At 41.3% G+C, this 19,145-nt stretch overlaps 3 protein-coding genes across 3 annotated transcripts in view; 1 reads left to right on the top strand and 2 right to left on the bottom strand.

Moving 5' to 3' along the window:
• Positions 1–548: 548 nt before the first annotated feature.
• noa1 (nitric oxide associated 1) lies at positions 549–6,286 on the bottom strand. The gene is made up of 7 exons (XM_058416522.1): positions 4,939–6,286; positions 2,802–2,966; positions 2,252–2,463; positions 2,040–2,171; positions 1,833–1,949; positions 1,592–1,709; positions 549–1,468 (listed from the first exon to the last, which is right to left on the bottom strand). The coding sequence occupies exons 1-7, from the start codon at positions 6,194–6,196 to the stop codon at positions 1,251–1,253; spliced, it is 2,220 nt and encodes a 739-aa protein (XP_058272505.1). The 5' UTR covers positions 6,197–6,286; the 3' UTR covers positions 549–1,250.
• A 217-nt stretch (positions 6,287–6,503) lies between these two features.
• Positions 6,504–15,074, top strand: polr2b (RNA polymerase II subunit B). The gene is made up of 25 exons (XM_058411418.1): positions 6,504–6,642; positions 7,285–7,357; positions 7,469–7,619; positions 7,745–7,857; positions 8,060–8,279; positions 8,367–8,525; positions 8,613–8,777; positions 8,941–9,137; positions 9,287–9,406; positions 9,490–9,676; positions 10,338–10,481; positions 10,569–10,708; positions 10,800–10,911; positions 11,003–11,157; positions 11,303–11,501; positions 11,648–11,816; positions 12,260–12,356; positions 12,476–12,570; positions 12,821–13,071; positions 13,162–13,251; positions 13,450–13,557; positions 13,644–13,757; positions 13,857–14,017; positions 14,104–14,299; positions 14,818–15,074. The coding sequence occupies exons 1-25, from the start codon at positions 6,624–6,626 to the stop codon at positions 14,905–14,907; spliced, it is 3,525 nt and encodes a 1,174-aa protein (XP_058267401.1). The 5' UTR covers positions 6,504–6,623; the 3' UTR covers positions 14,908–15,074.
• Positions 15,075–17,533: 2,459 nt separating this feature from the next.
• Positions 17,534–19,145, bottom strand: part of igfbp7 (insulin-like growth factor binding protein 7) — a 7,204-nt gene continuing 5,592 nt past the window's right edge. Inside the window, 1 exon segment of the mRNA XM_058411445.1 lies at positions 17,534–18,096. Within this exon segment, the coding sequence (XP_058267428.1) occupies positions 17,972–18,096 (125 nt within the window). The 3' untranslated portion in view covers positions 17,534–17,971.

The following is a 19,145-nucleotide window of genomic DNA, read 5'->3' as shown; positions in this document are numbered from 1 at the left end:
GTAAGTTTAACGATTTCGGAAATTCTTTTTCTGATTTTGATTGAGGTCAAAGTGCCAGAAAAGAAGTGGCATATAGGGAACATTTCCTATTGGACAGATTATCATAAAACTCTAAATTAAATACATCTAAAGTGGATCTATATGAAATGTGAGAAACGAGAAAAAGTAGAACAATGTTATATAGTTAAACCCGACATGTTTGGTACTTAAATAGCAAAGAAACCAATCGTATGTTATTATTTGCTAAATTATCCTAATATCATAGTATAGTGCAGTTATATTGTGTTGTGTAATGCAGAACAGCCCAACCACATCTGTAGTAGCGGGCACATCTGTCCTGATTAAGCATCATATAATCTGATGTAAGTCTTAACACCAAAAGTCATAAGAGCAAATCATGAATTGTATAGTGTAGCTGAAGCTCAACCACATCTAAGTGTATAAGAAGCAGAGAATCTGAGAATTGCTGTTTTAAACAATCATTTTTTTGGCATAATAAAGTAGGTATATTATTGATTAGTGATATAAAAGTACTGACTTTTTTTTTTGGAAATATATGCAATTTATTATACAGTCAAAATCATATTACACAACCGCATGAAACTCTTATTTACATGTTTACATGATTATTACATCTGTTATTCCATGTATAGAGATAGTTTACAGTGTACAGTGTAGACAGTTTGTCAAAACCCCATTTCATTCATCCATCCATTTTCTATACCCACTTTATTCCTAATTAGGGTCACGGGGATCTGCTGGAGCAGACATTGGGTGAAAAGCAGGGGGACACCCTGTGCAGGGCCACACATATAGACAGACAACCACACACACTCAGTCCCATGGGCAATTTAGAATTACCAATCAACCTAATGTACACGACTGTAGGAGGAAACCGGAGTAAACCCACGCAGGCACGGGGAGAACATGCAAACTCCACACAGAAAGGCCCCTGCCTGTTCGAACCCGGGATTCGCACCCAGGACCTTCTTGCTGTGAGGCACCAGTGCTAACCACCAAGCTGCCCAAACCCTGTTTCATTTACATGTTAATGAACATTGTGACAAACTGAACATCCTGCACTAATGTAGCATAAACACAGTTGATGAGGGGGCGTGCTAACTTTCACACTTAGTCATATCATTCTGTGACTTCAAATTAATGTCGTCTCACTGTATCGTCATGTTGCAGTGTAAATAATTATTATTAGTTATAATCATTCATTTTTTATTACTCATAATTTTATTGGGTCATTTTTTCGTCTTCTGTCTTCTTCCAGAAAGAATCGTATCCAGTGGCGCTTGTGGTTTCTTCGTCCTGTAGGCAGGAGATTTGGGAATCCGTGACCCCTTCACATCGACGATGTGCGGGAGGAGTGCTGGATCTCGTAAACAAAGCCCTGCCTCCTTGGGGGCGTGGCATCTGAGCCGGAGGCGCTCCAAATCGGCCGCTGTTACGGCGATCCAACCTGTGGACGTGTCCCAAACCACACACAGTGAATTAGTGCTGATGTTCAGATCCTGCAGTGCATTGTGGGGATTTGATTCAGGGATTTAATCTTCTGCATATTGTATTAGTTATACTGGAGCACCTGCTGAAGATAGTTTGATGTCGGTCACTGCCATATTCAGTCCACGGCCCTCGAGCTCAAAGTCTCGAGACACGAAAGCTGGAAAGGTTTTCATTCGTTCCTCTCCGCCTTTTGGCACCTAAACAGGAAGTGGTGTCAAGATAGAAGGATTAATGTAGAGAGTGAGGAAAAACAAAGCAAAGTTGGTGAAGAAACGACTAACTAGTTTCATGGAAAATGAAATTGAATCTGACTAACTTACAGCGAGTAGCGCTTGTCCGGCATGCTTCTGGTACGTGGAGTCAGCTTTGTCCAAACTAGTGATGTGTATGGGGATTTGAGACGAAGCCACCACGCTAAACCAACATGGCTGATTTCCCTGGAGAAAAAGCATGGAGATTATAAGGACACGTGATCTCGATCACAGTGACACGATCAGTTCAAATCCAAATAAATCAAAAGATCTCACTTCCAGATAATCGATCCGTGCCAACGCTCCGAAAAACAACACCATCCCCGGCTTCAGTACAAATGTCCTGGGCGTGATGGCGTGCGTCGGTAGCACGAGCTTCACTTCCTGTTCGTGCAGCAGGCTGAGAATCTGGGGATTGAATGACAACCTTGAAGCACATTTACAAAGAATTACAGAATACACTCGAATCAAAGTGTGATCATACTCACATCACGGTCTTTCATGATTCCCGGCGTGTCGTAGAACCAGTGAGCGTCTTTTATTTCGTTGTATGTAAATTCCGCCTCCAGAGCTTCGTCTTTGGAGCTCCGTAAGCCCACGTTGTCTTCATTCAGGTCCTCTCCGAAGCTGAGGCTGTCTGGGTCAAAGTCCACAACGTCTTTTCTGGAAGACGGGACCCGGAACGTTCTCCCGACACGACCTGCCATAAAGGAGATGCAAATTTCATCTCACAGATTTCTGACAGGTTTTTAAACTAATGTCCAGAAATGCTAATAAATATTACTTCGAGCCAGTTAGCTAAACTCTAAGAGTGTTTCTGACAGGAATTATAATGATTTTTAATTCACAAATAAGTCTAAATGATCATAATAGTCACCGACACACTGGCCAGCTAGATAACTTGACTAGCATATTAGCTAATGTGAGGTAAATCTGTGATGTTTCTGACAGGAATTTTCAGTCATACGCGGTACGTGTCTTGCCAAGATTTCTGGTTTCAAACACTTATGGATAATCGATCATCATGCACTAGCTCACCGATCAAGTAGCCTTGTTTATGTAAATGTTGGATTCTCTTCAGCTCTTCAGGATCGAGATCGTCCTCGGTCTGTCGTGCCGCCATTCGCAGTCGCTCCGCACGTCTGAACATCCTGTACGGCGTCGGGTTGATGATGGGGAACTTCAGGAGGTTCAGTGTTGTCCCTTCAGAAAAGAAAATAATAAAAAGATATAAATAAGTGTCTTCATTTAAACATTTTCACAACTCATAATCTTTTATTCTTAAAAAAATCACTGTCCTTTATCCATATATAACTTTAAACACACACAAAATGTTGAAAATCAATAGAATAATTAATTATTTTAGAAGAATACACAGTTTCTTTATTTTATTAATAAAAATTGTTACCCCATGTTTTCTGCTAAATGTATTCACTGCTACAGCTAACTGTGCTAAAATGTTCATAATCTCCACTGCTAGTGTTAGCCAACTAAATGAGCTAACAAAATGTCTGACAGGTTTTTAAACTCATGTTCAGAAATGCTAATACATTTTACTCCTAGCCAGTTAGACTAAAGAGTGTAAGTGTAATTATTTTTTAATTCACAAATAAGTCTAAATTATCATAATCTTCACAGAGAGCACTAGCCAGCTAGCTAACCTTAGATAACTGGACTAGCATATTAGCTGACATGAGGTAAAGCTGTGGTGTTTCTGACAGGAATTTTCAGTCATACGCTGTACATTTTCAACACTTTCACTGGGAAGCTGCCATGCCAAGATTTCTGAGGATTTTAAGTCATATTTAAAAATGATAAAGAATCTTTAAAACTAATGCTAGCCTTCTAGCTAAAAGAAGGTAAACTTTCTGACAGGAATTTTCAGATGTTTTCATATATTTCACAATCCTGAATGCTAAAAACAGCCAGCTAGTTAACCTTAGCTAACTTGATAGTATTTGTTTCTGCGAGGATTTTAAAGTTATTTTCATAAATATTAATAATCCTTACTGCCAGTTTTCGTCAGTTAGCTACTGTGATGTAAACTTGTGGTATTACGTCAGAGTACTGACGATTCGCTTGATTAAATTTGGCAATGTTTTACACCAGATGCCCTTCCTGACGCAACCCTCTCTATTTATCCGGGTTTGGGACCGGCACAGAAGTCACTGGACTGTGACCCCCATGGCTAGATTTGTGGTGTTTCTGACAAGAATATGCATATATACTATATTGCCGAAAGTTTTGGGACACCCCTCCAAATCACTGAATTCAGGGGTTGAGCTCGGCTCCTTAGTTCCAGTGAAAGGAACTCTTAATGCTTCAGCTTCATACCAAGACATTTTGGACAATTTCATACTCTTTGTGGGAACAGTTTGGGGATGACCCCTTCCTGTTCCAACATGACTGCACACCAGTGACCAAAGCAAGGTCCATAAAGACATGGATGAGGGAGTTTGGTGTGGAGGAACTTGACTGGCCTGCACAGAGTCCTGACCTCAACCCCATAGAACACCTTTGGGATGAATTAGGGCCGAGACTGCTAGTCAGGCCTTCTCGTCCAACATCAGTGCCTGACCTCACAAATATTCTTCTTCTAGAGGAATTGTTAAAAAATTCCCATAAACACACTCCTAAACCTTGTGGAAAGACTTCCCAGAAGAGTTGAAGCTGTTATAGCTGCAAAGGCCGGGACAACTCCATATTACATTCATGTGCATGTAAAGGCAGATGTCCCAAAACTTTTGGTAATATAGTGTATATATTTCATCCATCTAGCTTGATAGGATTTATGGAAAAAAAAATAGACTAATCTTTACCTCATTATCCACAAATGTGAATATTTCTGAAACGTTCACAAATTAGTCAACTCTTTGAATCGATTCACATATATGAGCCTTTTGTCTACCGAAATTGTGCTCAAGTGTCCTCTGAGACTGTGTTTATAATTATTATATTTATAATTTATCCTTTTTACATATCATTCTCACAACCTATCACAGTTTAGAACAAAATGTCACTGAACTGCCAAAGCCGAAAGAGTCGAATCGCATTGGTGAAGTGAGTCAAATAAGCTGATTCACTCCAAAGATCACCATCTCATGCATTTATTTTGCACCAAGATTATTTTCTTTCCTCTTAAATACAACCTTAACGTCAATGAGTCATGCCTTACCAGGCCATGGTGATATTGTGGCTTTATGGATCACGTCTGATGCTCTGGATTTGCAGTAATCAGACTCCAGAAGAGTGTTAAACAAAGTTGACTTGCCAGCATTGGCGGTACCAACCAAATACACGTCTCCTTTATATTTCCAAGATGCCTGGAGCTTTGTAATCAAGTTCTCAATCCCGTATCCTGTTTTAGCGCTGATCAAATGAACATCCTTGGAATCTTGTGTGGGGATTCCAGCATCAGTGCAATACTGAGCCAGCTGCCTCCTGATCCTCTGGAGGTAATTCTGGGAATCACCAGGCAGCAGGTCTATTTTATTCCCTAAAACAATGATGTGCTTATTTTTGCCCACGAGCTGTGGCAGGTCAGGTATGATGGAGTCCGGAAGATCAAGGAGATCCACGATGAGCAGCACCAAGGCTTTCTCAGATTTAATTCTACTCACAATTTTCCTGTACTCTTCCTTCGACATGGTGACGTTCAACGCCTTCTGGTGGTGTGTGAGCAGAAAACAGCGCTGACATATCGCCTTCTTGAGTTTGTCTTCTTCTAATAATTCTTTATATTTCTCACTTGGAAGGTAACCAGGAACTTCAGGAGCCATGCAGTGCATTAAGGCGCCACAGCCGGAGCAGGAGATATCGCTGATCTCCATCTCAGCATCTGGACTTCCGTAGATCTTCTGGACCTGTCTTGTCGTCTTCTTCTTCCTGGATCGTTCCAGTGGAAACCCAACATCGTGGAATTCGATACAATCATCCAGGTCCATGTTAAGATCTCCAACATCTTTTAAAGAGCTCAGCTGCAGCTCCAGAGCTTTTTGCTGCAGTTCTGTTACAGTCTTTCGAGACTGCTTCTCCTGTTTCGCTTTCATGGACTCTGTGATCTGAAGCTGTTCAGGAAAATGATCCTTTTCGTGGTCCATGTATTCACAGTGCTCCAAGAAGACGAATTCTTCCTCCTTGTCAGGTTCCACAGATGAATAGGTCTCTGATGGAGCTTTATGCCTGTTTTTAGATGTCTCCTCAGTGCTGTGAAATCTGAAAGTCCCATTCGTAGGTGTCCGGTTCTTAGAAATCCCAAAAGTTTGCTGCTCTTTGTTTTTGGACATCAGGTCAAAGTAAAGTGAGGACTGAGATAGATGTCTCCATTCGAAGCCTCCGTACTGTTTATGTCTGGTCATTAAAACACATTTTAATCGCCTCGATGCAGGAAACCTGAACACACTGAAGACAGGCACTTGTGATAACCTGAACATGATTTTAAAAACCCGCTATAAACCTGTATAAGCGTTTACAACCTTGAAAAACGTCAACACGTGAAATGACGGGGGTGCTTTTTTTCTCAGTCGCAGGAAAACTACGTCACATGGGGGGGTGTTATAAAAACTTTGTTTTTTCTTCAGGACAAACTAAAAAATAATAATAATAAAATAAATAAAATGTATAAAAATTAAAAATCGAGTAATATTCAATCGAGACACATAACTATCAGTTTTTGACAATTGACCATTTTTGACAATACTAATCCCGGAAGTGACTTATATTTTATGCGCCATCTACTCCTGTAGCGTAGTTCAGTGAAGTTTCTAAATAGAGCGCGTTTTAAGCGCCGGGAACGTTGCTGCAGATTTCACTCTTCATATTTATTTATTATTTTAAAGGGGATAACTACACCGAAACACGATGTATGACCAAGACGAAGGTGTGTTTATAAGTTGATATTGTATGTGGTTCTTCAGACTGTATTTGATAACAAAATCAGATGCATTAACGTAGCGTATTTTTTCTTCGTTAGCTAACAATATAGCTCTTTTTTTAATTCTCCACCCGTTTTCCTTGACAAGCCCCGCCTCTTTCACAACGATTGGTTTGCCCTGTTCACATTCCTTTGTGACGATTGGATGCTGATTTCACTGTCCAATCGGTGGCTCATTAGGTCCCGTTCTAGCCAATCAGCATAAAGGAGGCGAGCGCTGTTGCAATACGGGTGCTTACAGGAAAAATAACGTTAGCTAGCTTTAACGTTAGCATTAACGTTTATTGAACTGTTTGCAACTTTAAACATTTTGCAAACCTTAAACGTCGAATTTTAAACATTGGGATATTTTGTTCTGTGTTCTTTTACGTTTCTATTCCTATATTTTCCGCACTCTTTGTTAGCATTTAGTGTAATGCTAATAACTGTTCTATTCTGGATAGTGCATTTTGTATTGTGTGTAATAATGGCACGCGCCTCTATCTCTTTCTCTCTCTCTCTCTTTCCCTCTTAAAGTTATAGCTTAATAACTTTATAGAAAAGCATTTGGGATTCATTTATTTATATGTCTGTGTTCTCTTGCTGCAGATATCCAGTATGATGAGGATGATGATGAGATCACTCCTGATCTGTGGCAGGAAGCCTGCTGGATCGTTATCAGGTCACTTTTACTTTTTTTAGCTCATGTTTACTTTCTGACTTCATTAAAACTCGTGTCATGTGAAGAACTGCTCGTTATTGATGTTTATGGTTTTGTTTGTTTTGCCCTCAGCTCCTATTTCGATGAGAAAGGTTTGGTGCGGCAACAGCTGGATTCATTCGATGAGTTTATTCAGATGTCCGTCCAGAGGATTGTGGAGGACGCGCCTCCCATTGACCTGCAGGCTGAGGCCCAGCACACCTCCGGAGAGGTGGAGGAACCGGTGAGCTGTCTTTTTCTCTCTCTCTCTCTCTCTCTCCCTGTCTCTCTCTCTCTCTCTCAGTCTCACACACACACTTCTGCCAAAAATCTTAGGGTTTATTAAATCTTCATGTTTCCTCTGTGCAGCCTCGTTACCTGCTGAAGTTTGAGCAGATCTATCTGTCCAAGCCGACACACTGGGAACGAGACGGCGCTCCGTCACCCATGATGCCAAACGAAGCACGGCTCCGAAACCTCACGTCAGTATAGCCGGATGACGTGAACATGTCTCACCTTTTTTAAAACCAAGATAGAAAATAATGTTGACATGTAAAAACAGGACAATGTGATACATACTCTTCATCATCATACACAAATAATCAGCCAGTCCATATGTGTGTGGGGAGGTTAGAGGCCACGCCCTCTTCATTCTGACTGACAACCCTGTGTGTGTGTGTTTAGTTACTCGGCTCCTCTGTACGTGGACATCACCAAGACCATCATAAAGGAGGGAGAGGAGCAGCAGCAGACGCAGCACCAGAAAACCTTCATCGGTAAAATTCCCATCATGCTCCGGTCCACCTACTGCCTGTTGAGCGGCCTGACGGACCGTGACCTGTGTGAGCTGAACGAGTGTCCTCTCGACCCGGGCGGCTACTTCATCATCAACGGCTCCGAGAAGGTCAGGATCAGGGATCTGCTGGTGTAGGAAGCATTTAGAGTGTAAAAGGAAATGATGTGTTACTGAATGTGTGTGTGTGTTCTCCAGGTGCTGATCGCTCAGGAGAAAATGGCCACGAATACAGTCTACGTGTTCGCCAAGAAGGACTCGAAGTACGCCTACACAGCCGAGTGCAGGTCCTGCCTGGAGAACTCCTCCAGACCTACCAGCACCATCTGGGTCAGCATGATGGCCAGAGGAGGACAGGTACCACCATCATCATCTCCCACTGAGTTAACGGTTATATCACACAGCATCTCTCAGATCTTGAGTCATTCCTGTTCCTGTTTCTAGGGAGTGAAGAAGAGCGCAATCGGGCAGAGGATCGTCTCCACCTTACCGTACATCAGACAGGAAGTTCCCATCATCATCGTGTTCCGAGCGCTGGGCTTCGTGTCCGACAGAGACATCCTGGAACACATCATCTACGACTTCGATGATCCCGAGATGATGGAAATGGTAAAACCTGTGTAAACCTTCTGAGAAAGGTCGAAGGGTTTAAACGCTGATATGTTGCTCATTAATTCACCAAAATGATAAACAGACCTCTCTCTCTCAACTTTTTTTTATTTTATTATTGATGATGTTCTTATTTATTTATTTATTTTTATTATCATTATAGGTAAAGCCATCTCTGGATGAGGCGTTCGTGATCCAGGAGCAGAATGTTGCTCTGAACTTCATCGGGTCCAGAGGAGCCAAACCCGGCGTCACTAAAGAGAGGAGGATAAAATACGCCAAGGAGGTTCTGCAGAAGGAGGTGCTGCCTCACGTGGGCGTGTCCGACTTTTGCGAGACCAAGAAGGCATACTTTTTAGGGTAAGGTTATTTCCATACAGGGATAAAATGTGATCATTTTACATCATATCTATGGTTGTCACATATTACTGCTAGATTCTGAGCGTCTAACATGACTGTACTTTTGTAATTCTTTGTAATTTTTAATGAAAAAAAAATCTTTCGGTCAGTTATATGGTACACAGGCTCCTGCTGGCGGCTCTGGGCAGAAGAGAGCTGGACGACAGAGATCATTACGGCAACAAGAGGCTGGATCTGGCCGGGCCGCTCCTGGCCTTCCTCTTCCGAGGGTGAGAACCTTGGATCTCTGCCTGTCTTCTCATCTCTTTTCCTGTTATATTCTCTCATTAAAACACACACTGTACCACAACAGAATGTTCAAGAACCTGCTGAAGGAGATCAGGATCTACGCTCAGAAGTTCATCGACAGAGGGAAAGACTTCAACCTGGAGCTGGCCATCAAAACACGAATCATCTCAGATGGCCTGAAGTATTCGCTGGCCACGGGGAACTGGGGCGACGTCAAAAAAGCCCATCAGGCTCGAGCCGGAGTGTCTCAGGTGATCTTATTATGGCACACGTGAATATATAAAAAATTTATAATTGTGAAATTTTTTTTAAGCTCGTTTCAAATCACAAGCCTCAATCTATTAAATGAATTATCATTATTTATTATTATTATTATTATTTATTTAAATATTTATTTTTTATTGAAATATTTTTTAAATTTGCTTTCAAGAAACAAGCATCATAGTATTTTTTTAAATAATATTTATTTATTTTTAAATATTTATTTAATTTATTTAATGTTTGCAAAAAAATACATATATGTTAAAGTTTTACATTTTTATTTATTAGAACAATTCACATTTTTTTAAAAAGATTAATTACAATATTTTAATTAGACAGCTCGCATTTATTTACTTTAAAAAAAATCGTATCTTGTAATAAAAATATAAGGTGAGAATTATCATGATGAAAGTTTGTATAGAAAAATAAACCGTGTGTATGTGTGTGTGTATATATATATATATATATATATTTATATTAATTTTTTATTATAATTATTTTATTATAAAAATATAATTTTCTTATATTAATTTTTCCCCTTCTCACATCACGATACTGGTGATCTTTCAGAAAAGTCATATAAATTATCACGATATATGTTGCTGTGATCATATTACTCAGCCCTAGCAACCCTGTCCTGTTGCTCTTCAGGTGTTGAACAGACTGACGTTCGCCTCGACGCTTTCTCACCTCCGGCGCGTGAACTCTCCCATCGGCCGAGACGGCAAACTGGCGAAGCCCAGGCAGCTCCATAACACCCTGTGGGGTATGGTGTGTCCCGCAGAGACGCCCGAGGTACGTAAATGAAATTCTCACTAAGGAGGAGAGAAATCCAACACATCATGTTAACATCATGGAGTTCCCGTGTGTCTGCGTGTACAGGGCCATGCTGTAGGTCTGGTGAAGAACTTGGCACTGATGGCGTACATCTCCGTGGGTTCTCAGCCGTCCCCCATTCTGGAGTTCTTGGAAGAGTGGAGTATGGAGAACCTCGAGGAGATCTCGCCTGCTGCTATCGCAGAGTCAGTTTCCGGAGAAAAAGCTGATATTTATCTGAATAAGCATTGTCCGGGTCATCATTCGACTAACAGCTCTTGTTCCACTCTTGTTCAGCGCTACGAAGATCTTTGTGAACGGCTGCTGGGTTGGAATCCACAAAGATCCCGAGCAGCTGATGAACACTCTGAGGAAGCTCAGGAGGCAGATGGACATCATTGTGTCTGAGGTGAAAAAGAGAGAGTTTGCAACTTGTGTAAAAAAAACCAAAAAAAAAAAACCCGAAAACAAACCCTAGCTAACGAGCTTCCTCCACTCAGGTTTCGATGATCCGTGATATCCGAGAGCGAGAGATCCGGATTTACACGGACGCCGGGCGGATCTGTCGGCCGCTGCTCATCGTGGAGAAGCAGAAGCTCCTGCTGAAGAGACGTCACATTGATCAGCTCAAAGAGCGAGAGTACAACAACTACAGGTATGCAGACGGTTGTGCTGCAACATGGCCGCCGTGATGTCAAGATGATACCATGGTTCTGTTCTAGGGTTTGTTTTGAGACGCATCCTTATGGTGGTGGATTTATTGTGTGTGTGTGTGTGTGTGTGTGTGTGTGTGTGTGTAGCTGGCAGGACCTGGTGGCGAGCGGCGTAGTGGAGTATATTGATACTCTAGAGGAGGAGACTGTGATGTTGGCCATGACCCCAGATGACCTCCAGGAGAAGGGCGTGGCCTACTGCTCCACCTACACACACTGTGAGATCCATCCATCCATGATCCTGGGAGTGTGTGCATCCATCATTCCTTTCCCTGATCACAATCAGGTACACACACACACACACACTTGATGATATTTGTCTTTCATTGTAGGAGCAAACACAGACACAAGATATGCATGTTAGAATAATCACATTCTGTGTGTGTGTGTGTGTGTGTGTGTGTGTGTGTGTGTGTGTGTGTGTGTGTGTAGTCTCCCAGGAACACCTACCAGTCTGCTATGGGGAAGCAGGCTATGGGTGTGTACATCACCAACTTCCACGTGCGTATGGACACTCTGGCTCACGTGCTGTATTACCCACAGAAACCTCTGGTCACTACGCGCTCCATGGAGTACCTGCGCTTCAGAGAGCTGCCAGCAGGTGGAGCAACACACTAATCCTGTTTTATTTATTCCAGATTGGAGCTGTAATTAAACATGTTGTAGTTTGTGTAAGTTGCTTCTCACAGCCATAACATTATGACCAGTGCCAGGTGAAGTGAATAAGACTGAGTATCTCCTCATCATGGCACCTGTTAGTGGGTGGGATATATTAGGCAGTAGGTAAATAAGTTGATGTGTTAGAAGCAGGAAAATGGTCAAGTGTGAGGATTTGACGAAGGACCAAATTGTGATGGATAGGCCATAGAAAGGGGTCAGAATACACAGTGCAGGACTGGTCAGGGCTGTTTTGGCAGCACCAACACGATATTAGACAGGTGGTCATAATGTTATGCTTGATCGGTGTATATCATGAGAGTATGATATGCCCCTCCCACCTGGAGAATTTTTCAAGTGAATATTAAAATCCATCTTCTCTGCTAGGGATCAATTCTATTGTGGCCATTGCATCATACACGGGTTACAATCAGGAGGACTCGGTCATCATGAACCGCTCCGCAGTGGACCGAGGCTTCTTCAGGTAAGTCTTTCATCTTATACTTGTGACATGGTGCACGGGAATATAGCTCAAAGTGGCAACATGTTTAATTCACTCCAAAAAAGAAAGGTGAAAGAGTAAATGTTCTGTTTGTTTTTTAGGTCAGTGTTCTACCGCTCCTATAAAGAGCAGGAGTCCAAGAAAGGCTTCGACCAGGAGGAGATTTTTGAGAAACCGAAGCGTGAAGAGTGTCAAGGTGAGTCAGTAGTTCAGCTGAGGTTCTCCAAGTTGCCTTGTTCAGGCTTTATTCCGTTGTAGTTATAACAAAGTGTTAAGAAATACATTCGAAGCATATTCTGATAGAATGTCAGTTGTTGCATGGTCATGTGTTTCTTCTAGAATTGCTGAAGATACTCAACGTACGCTTCTGCCATAATTTATAACGACATTGTTCATATTGTTATAACACCAAAATAACAATAGACTAAAATGTAAATCTCTCTCAGGTATGCGTCACGCCATCTATGACAAGCTGGACGACGATGGCCTGATAGCGCCGGGCGTCCGCGTGTCCGGCGAGGACGTGATTATCGGAAAGACGGTCACCCTGCCCGAAAACGACGACGAGCTGGACAGCACCAACCGGCGCTACACGAAGAGAGACTGCAGCACCTTCCTGCGCACCAGCGAAACCGGCATCGTCGACCAGGTCATGGTCACTCTCAACCAGGAGGGCTACAAGTTCTGCAAGATCCGGGTGGGTGTGGCCTTTCCTTGCTGGTGATTCAGAACGTGAATCGTATCGGTGAATCATTTATCATTTATCTGTCTGTTTGTTTTCCTGCAGGTGCGCTCGGTCCGAATCCCTCAGATCGGAGACAAGTTCGCCAGTCGACACGGACAGAAGGGAACCTGCGGGATTCAGTACAGGCAGGAGGTGAGAATGTTACGGCAGATCATGTACATCGTCACAGGACTGATGATCTGGGAAGAAGAGACTTGTTATATATTTGTGTCTGAATTATTAAGCACCATTATGAACTGCTATGGAGAAGGTCCAGTGCTTCTGAGACCACAGAGATTTGGTAAGACTTGCATTTGTGCAGTTTTCTAACATGAGCTGCTGTTTGTTCAGGACATGCCATTCACATGTGAAGGAATCACCCCAGACATCATCATCAACCCCCACGCTATCCCGTCCAGAATGACAGTCGGTCACTTGATCGAGTGTCTGCAGGGGAAGGTATACACACACACTCACACACACTCATTGACTCACATGTGCCACTGTACTGTTCACCTGAAAACATGTGTCTGCTGTAATCTCAGGTTTCTGCGAATAAAGGGGAGATCGGTGACGCCACACCGTTCAACGATGCTGTGAATGTGCAGAAAGTGTCCAACCTGCTGTCTGAATACGGCTACCACCTCAGAGGAAACGAGGTAAGAAGCACGTGACAGAAGTGTAATATAAATGCAGGTGTGTGTGTGGGTTATTCTCTCAAGACGCTCTGTGACGCTGTCCTCTCTCGGGTCCTATAGGTGCTATATAACGGTTTCACGGGTCGTAAGTTGACCTCTCAGATCTTCCTCGGCCCCACCTACTACCAGCGCCTCAAGCACATGGTGGACGATAAGATCCACTCGAGGGCACGAGGTCCTGTCCAGATCCTCAACAGGCAGCCTATGGAGGGTAGATCACGGTGAGGTCACTGCTTCCTCCTTTACATGCATGGAGCTGTAGAGGTTTAGAGAAGAATATACTGAATTGTTTGGTTGTGTTGTACAGAGACGGAGGTCTGCGTTTTGGAGAGATGGAGCGAGATTGTCAGATCGCTCACGGCGCAGCTCAGTTCCTGAGGGAGCGGCTGTTCGAGGCGTCCGATCCTTACCAGGTGCACGTGTGTAACCTGTGCGGCCTCATGGCCATCGCTAACACACGCACGCACACCTACGAGTGCAGGGGCTGCCGCAACAAGACGCAGGTCAGAGCCTTTATACTTGATCTTCTTTTATTTTATTTTTTAATATTTATTTGTATTTATTTTATATTAATTTTTAATTTTTTATGCATTTATTTTTTAAATTTACTCATTTTCTATTTATTTTTTATTTATTTTGATTTATTTTATATCAATTTTCATTTTATATTTATTTTTACATTTACTTAATTTATATTTAATTATTTTATCTTTATTTATTTATGTATTTTATAGTAATGTTTCATTTTATATTTATTATTTATTTATATTGTTTCAAATTTTGTTTATTTTTTATTTTATATAAATGTTTTTACTTCATATGTATTTATTTTTATATTTATTTTCTATTTATATTATATTTATTTTTGCTTTACTTTATATTAATTTTTACATTATCATTTTATATTTTTATATTTAGTTATTTTCTATTTATTTTAGTTATATAATTTATTTTTTAATTTTTTATGTTAATGTTTTTTCTTCTGTGTATCAGCTCATAACCTCTCATCTCCGTGTTGTAGATCTCGCTGGTGCGGCTGCCGTACGCCTGCAAGCTTCTGTTCCAGGAGCTCATGTCCATGAGCATCGCCCCGCGCATGATGACCACCTAAACGCCGCCCCAGTGAATCCTGGGAAACTGGGGAGGGTGGGAATTGGGGAGAGCCAGGTTTAAATGCTTTTCCCATCAGAACTGCAGTGCACAATGTCGAACCTTAAAAATCTGTTTGTCGTTAGCGTTTTTTGTAAAATGTAGAATGAAATAAAGCTCTTTGTTTTGCGTTTTCGTCACTCGTTGATTTTTTTAATACAAGCTTGTTGTTTTCGAGAAAAACGTCTCGGTGCTGTGAGAAATCATAATAATAATTGGGTTCGTGAGAAATCATTATTATGGAGAAGTACTTTTATTATGGAATTTCATGGAAATTACATGATAAAAGCTTTGTGAACTTTAACTACTTTCTCACAAATTCTTAATAAAAAGCTAGTTTTCATAAAATAGAGATGTTCCAATAATTTTAGAAATGATTCTTAACAGATTTTTCTTCTAAAAATATTTTTCATTCTGAGATTATTACAGTAATATGTAATGTTAGAATACAATTTTTGTCCTCACAATAACCTTTCGTGTTTTTTCCCTCTCTGATTCCACACACAGTTATATACCATGTATATCGTATAGTCTGTATATAAATGCATAGCACAGTCAAGTATGAAAGTATTGGCACCCTTCATTGGATATTTTCCATTCACACAGAATAAATTTTTTACTTAAAAGCCATAATAATTTAAAACAATATGCTGTTCTAATATTTAGTGAAACTGTTGGCACCTCAACCAAATTATTTTAAAATGGCTTTGGGAAAATAATAATAAACATACTCTGTGCCATGATAAAACCCACTGAGAAATTCACCAGGAAGAAGAAATGTACTTTCGTTGTTCTGTAAAACGATCCAGGTTATCGTAGATCTGTCTAAAACTCTCCCAGTGAGGACGTCTCCGGTGCTCTGTGCCTGGAGCTATACACTTTTCCTGATGTGATTTATCTCAGGAAGAGCGCATTAGCCACAGACGGATTCACTCGGCCGTCCTGCAGCCTTGGAAACTGATCTTTGGGTCTGATTAAATCAGGTGCCGGGTCTGAGGAGCGCTTAGAGTAAGATTCAGTGTCTTAGAGACGTCTGTCTAAGTCCTGTCCCCACATCAGGGTTTTTTATTAGATGGTGTCTTCTGAACAAATGCGTGATTTATACGATTGTGATTGCCTTTCAAAATGAGTAAATAAGAACATTTAAAGATTTAGGATTTTCTTTAGGATTTTTTCTAGATTTTATTTCGTCATGGTGATGAAACCTAAACCCACTGTTATTTAAAGTGCCTATAAATGAAGACACTAAACTGGATCTGTAAATAAAAAAATGTCTGTCTAAAAAATGTAACAAACAAATGTAACAAAAAAAAAAGTGAGGAAAAAAGGAAGTAGATAAAAATAATAAATAAAATAGAATAAGTAAGTAAATAATTAGTGGTTAGTGTTGCCTCACAGCAAGAAGGTCTTGGGTTCGAATCCCAGGTTTGAACAGGCAGGGGCCTTTCTGGGTGGAGTTTGCATGTTCTCCCCGTGCCTGTGTGGGATTACTCCGGTTTCCTCCCACAGTCCAAAAACATGTACATTAGGTTGATTGGTAATTCTAAATTGCCCATAGGAGTGTGTGTGAGTGTTTGTGGTTGTCTGTCTATATGTGTGACCCTGTGATGGACTGGTGACCTGTCCAGGGTGTACCCCTGCCTTTCACCCAATGTGTGCTGGGATAGGCTCCAGCAGATCCCCGTGACCCTAATAGGAATGAACCGGGTTTAGAAGATGGATGGATGGAATATTGGATGGTGGTATATTTTTGCATTATGCTTTACACACAAAGCTGAGTGTTTATTAAGTTAAATAATTATACACGTTTATCCCTGAGGATCGAACTTACAGAGTGAGCCACCAAGCAAACTGACACGTTTGTTTATTTATTTATTTACTTACATATACAGTGCTGCTGCTAACATTTCCGATCAGGATGAAACAGGAAGTCAGGAGGAAAATAAATCAGTCACGTCTTAAACCAGGTCACATCATGCTTTTTTTTTTTTTTATTGATACGTGAAAATATGACATTTAAATAAGTGCATTAGTTGCTTGTGTGTAAAATATATTTAAATGTTTAATAGAAAAGAAATTAGCACCATTTATTTCTCTTTCTCTATCTCTCTCTCTCTCTCTCTCTCCGTCTCCATCTCCAAGATCCACTTCCACACGTTTCCACAGCTTTCCATAACATAAAACACGTGACAGACATTCCCACTCTGGATTCTCTTGGACGTTGCGAGTACATGATGTTCACGAAGACATCGGAAATACAAAATAGATTTAATCTCTAACTAGGAAGAAGAAAACATGGGCCCTGGAGGCTTCTCTATCTTCATCTTCATCTCATGATTGGTGTGACAAAAGATACTGAGAAAAGGATATGGATAAAACAGTGTGTGTGTGTGTGTGTGTGTGTGTGTGTGTGTATGTATGGGTGTGTGTGTGAGAGAGAGAGAGAGAGACATGCCAGTCTGCAGATAAATTTCAGTGTCTAGTCATGTCTAAGCTGTTCAATGGGAAATGTGTTACAGGTGTGTGTGTGTGTGTGTGTGTGTTATGTACAGAGTAGTGTGTAGATGTTCTCTGTCCGATCCCATTCCTTATCTTGCAGGAGGTGGCGTCAGGGGGTGAACACACACACACCCTTCTTACAGCTCATCATCCTTCCCTGCTACAGACACACACACACACACACACATACACACATATATGTATATATATATATATGAGAAAGGGAACAGCAGCCTCAGACTGATTGTTGAGCATTTCTCAGTTGCTGGAGTTTTTTTTTCCAAAGAAGATGCATTTTTAATTCATTTACAGCTATAAGTGTTTGTTCCCTCTCTTTCTTTCTTTCTTACTTTCTTTCTTTCTTTCTTTCTTTCTTTCTTTCTCTGCTTCTACATACTGAACAATCCTTATTAACATGCTCTGACCAATCAGAGTGCACATAGCACAAACGACCTGACCAATCAGGAGACACGGCTTTGGATTTAAATGCTACGTATCGAGCTGGGTGTTGGCAAATTAGATTTAATCTAAAAATTGAAGGTGTACAAGGCAGTGGTGAGACCGGCCATGCTGTATGGTTTAGAGGCAGTGTCACTGAGGAAGAGACAGGAGTCGGAGCTGGAGGTAGCAGAGCTGAAGATGTTGAGGTTCTCTGTGGGAGGGACACGGTTGGACAGGATTAGGAATGAGTACATCAGAGGGACAGCTCATGTTGGACGTTTGGGGGACAAAGTTAGAGAGGCCAGGTTAAGATGGTTTGGACATGTCCAGAGGAGGGAGAGTGAGTATATTGGTAGGAGAATGTTGGACATGGAGCTGCCAGGCAGGAGGCAAAGAGGAAGGCCAAAGAGGAGGTATATGGATGTAATAAATGAGGATATGAAGCTAGTGGGTGTAAGTGTTGAGGATGCAGAAGATAGGGATAGGTGGAGAGAGACGATTCGCTGTGGAGACCCCTGAAGGGAAAAGCTGGAAGAAGAAGAAGAAGCTCCTTATTAAACCTACATGCTTGTCTTACAGAAGTATGAAGGACAATCCCATCTTGCAACACCACAAAGGTATAAAGCCAGAATTTAAAAAAAAACAAAAATTTCCACTTCTTATACTGGAGTGAGGGGGAAACACTCTATCTTGATCCCTAAAACCTTCTAGACGCTTCTTCTCTCACTTTGCCCTGATTATTTAGAATCACTAGCTTTAAAATAAAACTTGTAAAAAGTCTGTCTGCTCTTTGTGTTTGTTCTGAACTGCAGTAAAGTATTGATTTAAATGGAATTCCTCTGCACCAGACATCCCTGTGTTCATTAAGTGTGTTCAAATAAACCTGTCTGTCTTCTGAGACCTTCTAGAAAATTCTGACCAATCAGAATTGACCTCTCGAGTCTAATATGATGTAACCGGGTAAAAGTCTGCAGCTTGTTCATTTGATTTAATTGTGACCTAAGAATCTATAACTAATCCCCTGCATGAGTGTTGGACTTGTTTAAAGATGGCGAGGGAAGCAGCAGCTCTCGGTGGAATCACTGACACACACACACTCGTCTTATCAGATTGTTCAGTTGGCATGTTTGGACACGAGGGAAAATATGCTCACGTGCCAACACGTGTACACGCCGAGACGCTCTGGAGGACGGGTGAGTGATGGGTTTATGTACGGGTTTCACTCACAACTCTTTATAGCTGCAGTAACATGACCTTATC

The sequence above is a fragment of the Hemibagrus wyckioides genome, linkage group LG02 (assembly GCF_019097595.1).
Source record: "Hemibagrus wyckioides isolate EC202008001 linkage group LG02, SWU_Hwy_1.0, whole genome shotgun sequence".
Lineage (NCBI taxonomy): Eukaryota > Metazoa > Chordata > Actinopteri > Siluriformes > Bagridae > Hemibagrus > Hemibagrus wyckioides.
The sequence above is the reverse complement of the archived record's forward strand: the minus strand, read 5'-3'. Positions and strand labels throughout refer to the sequence as shown.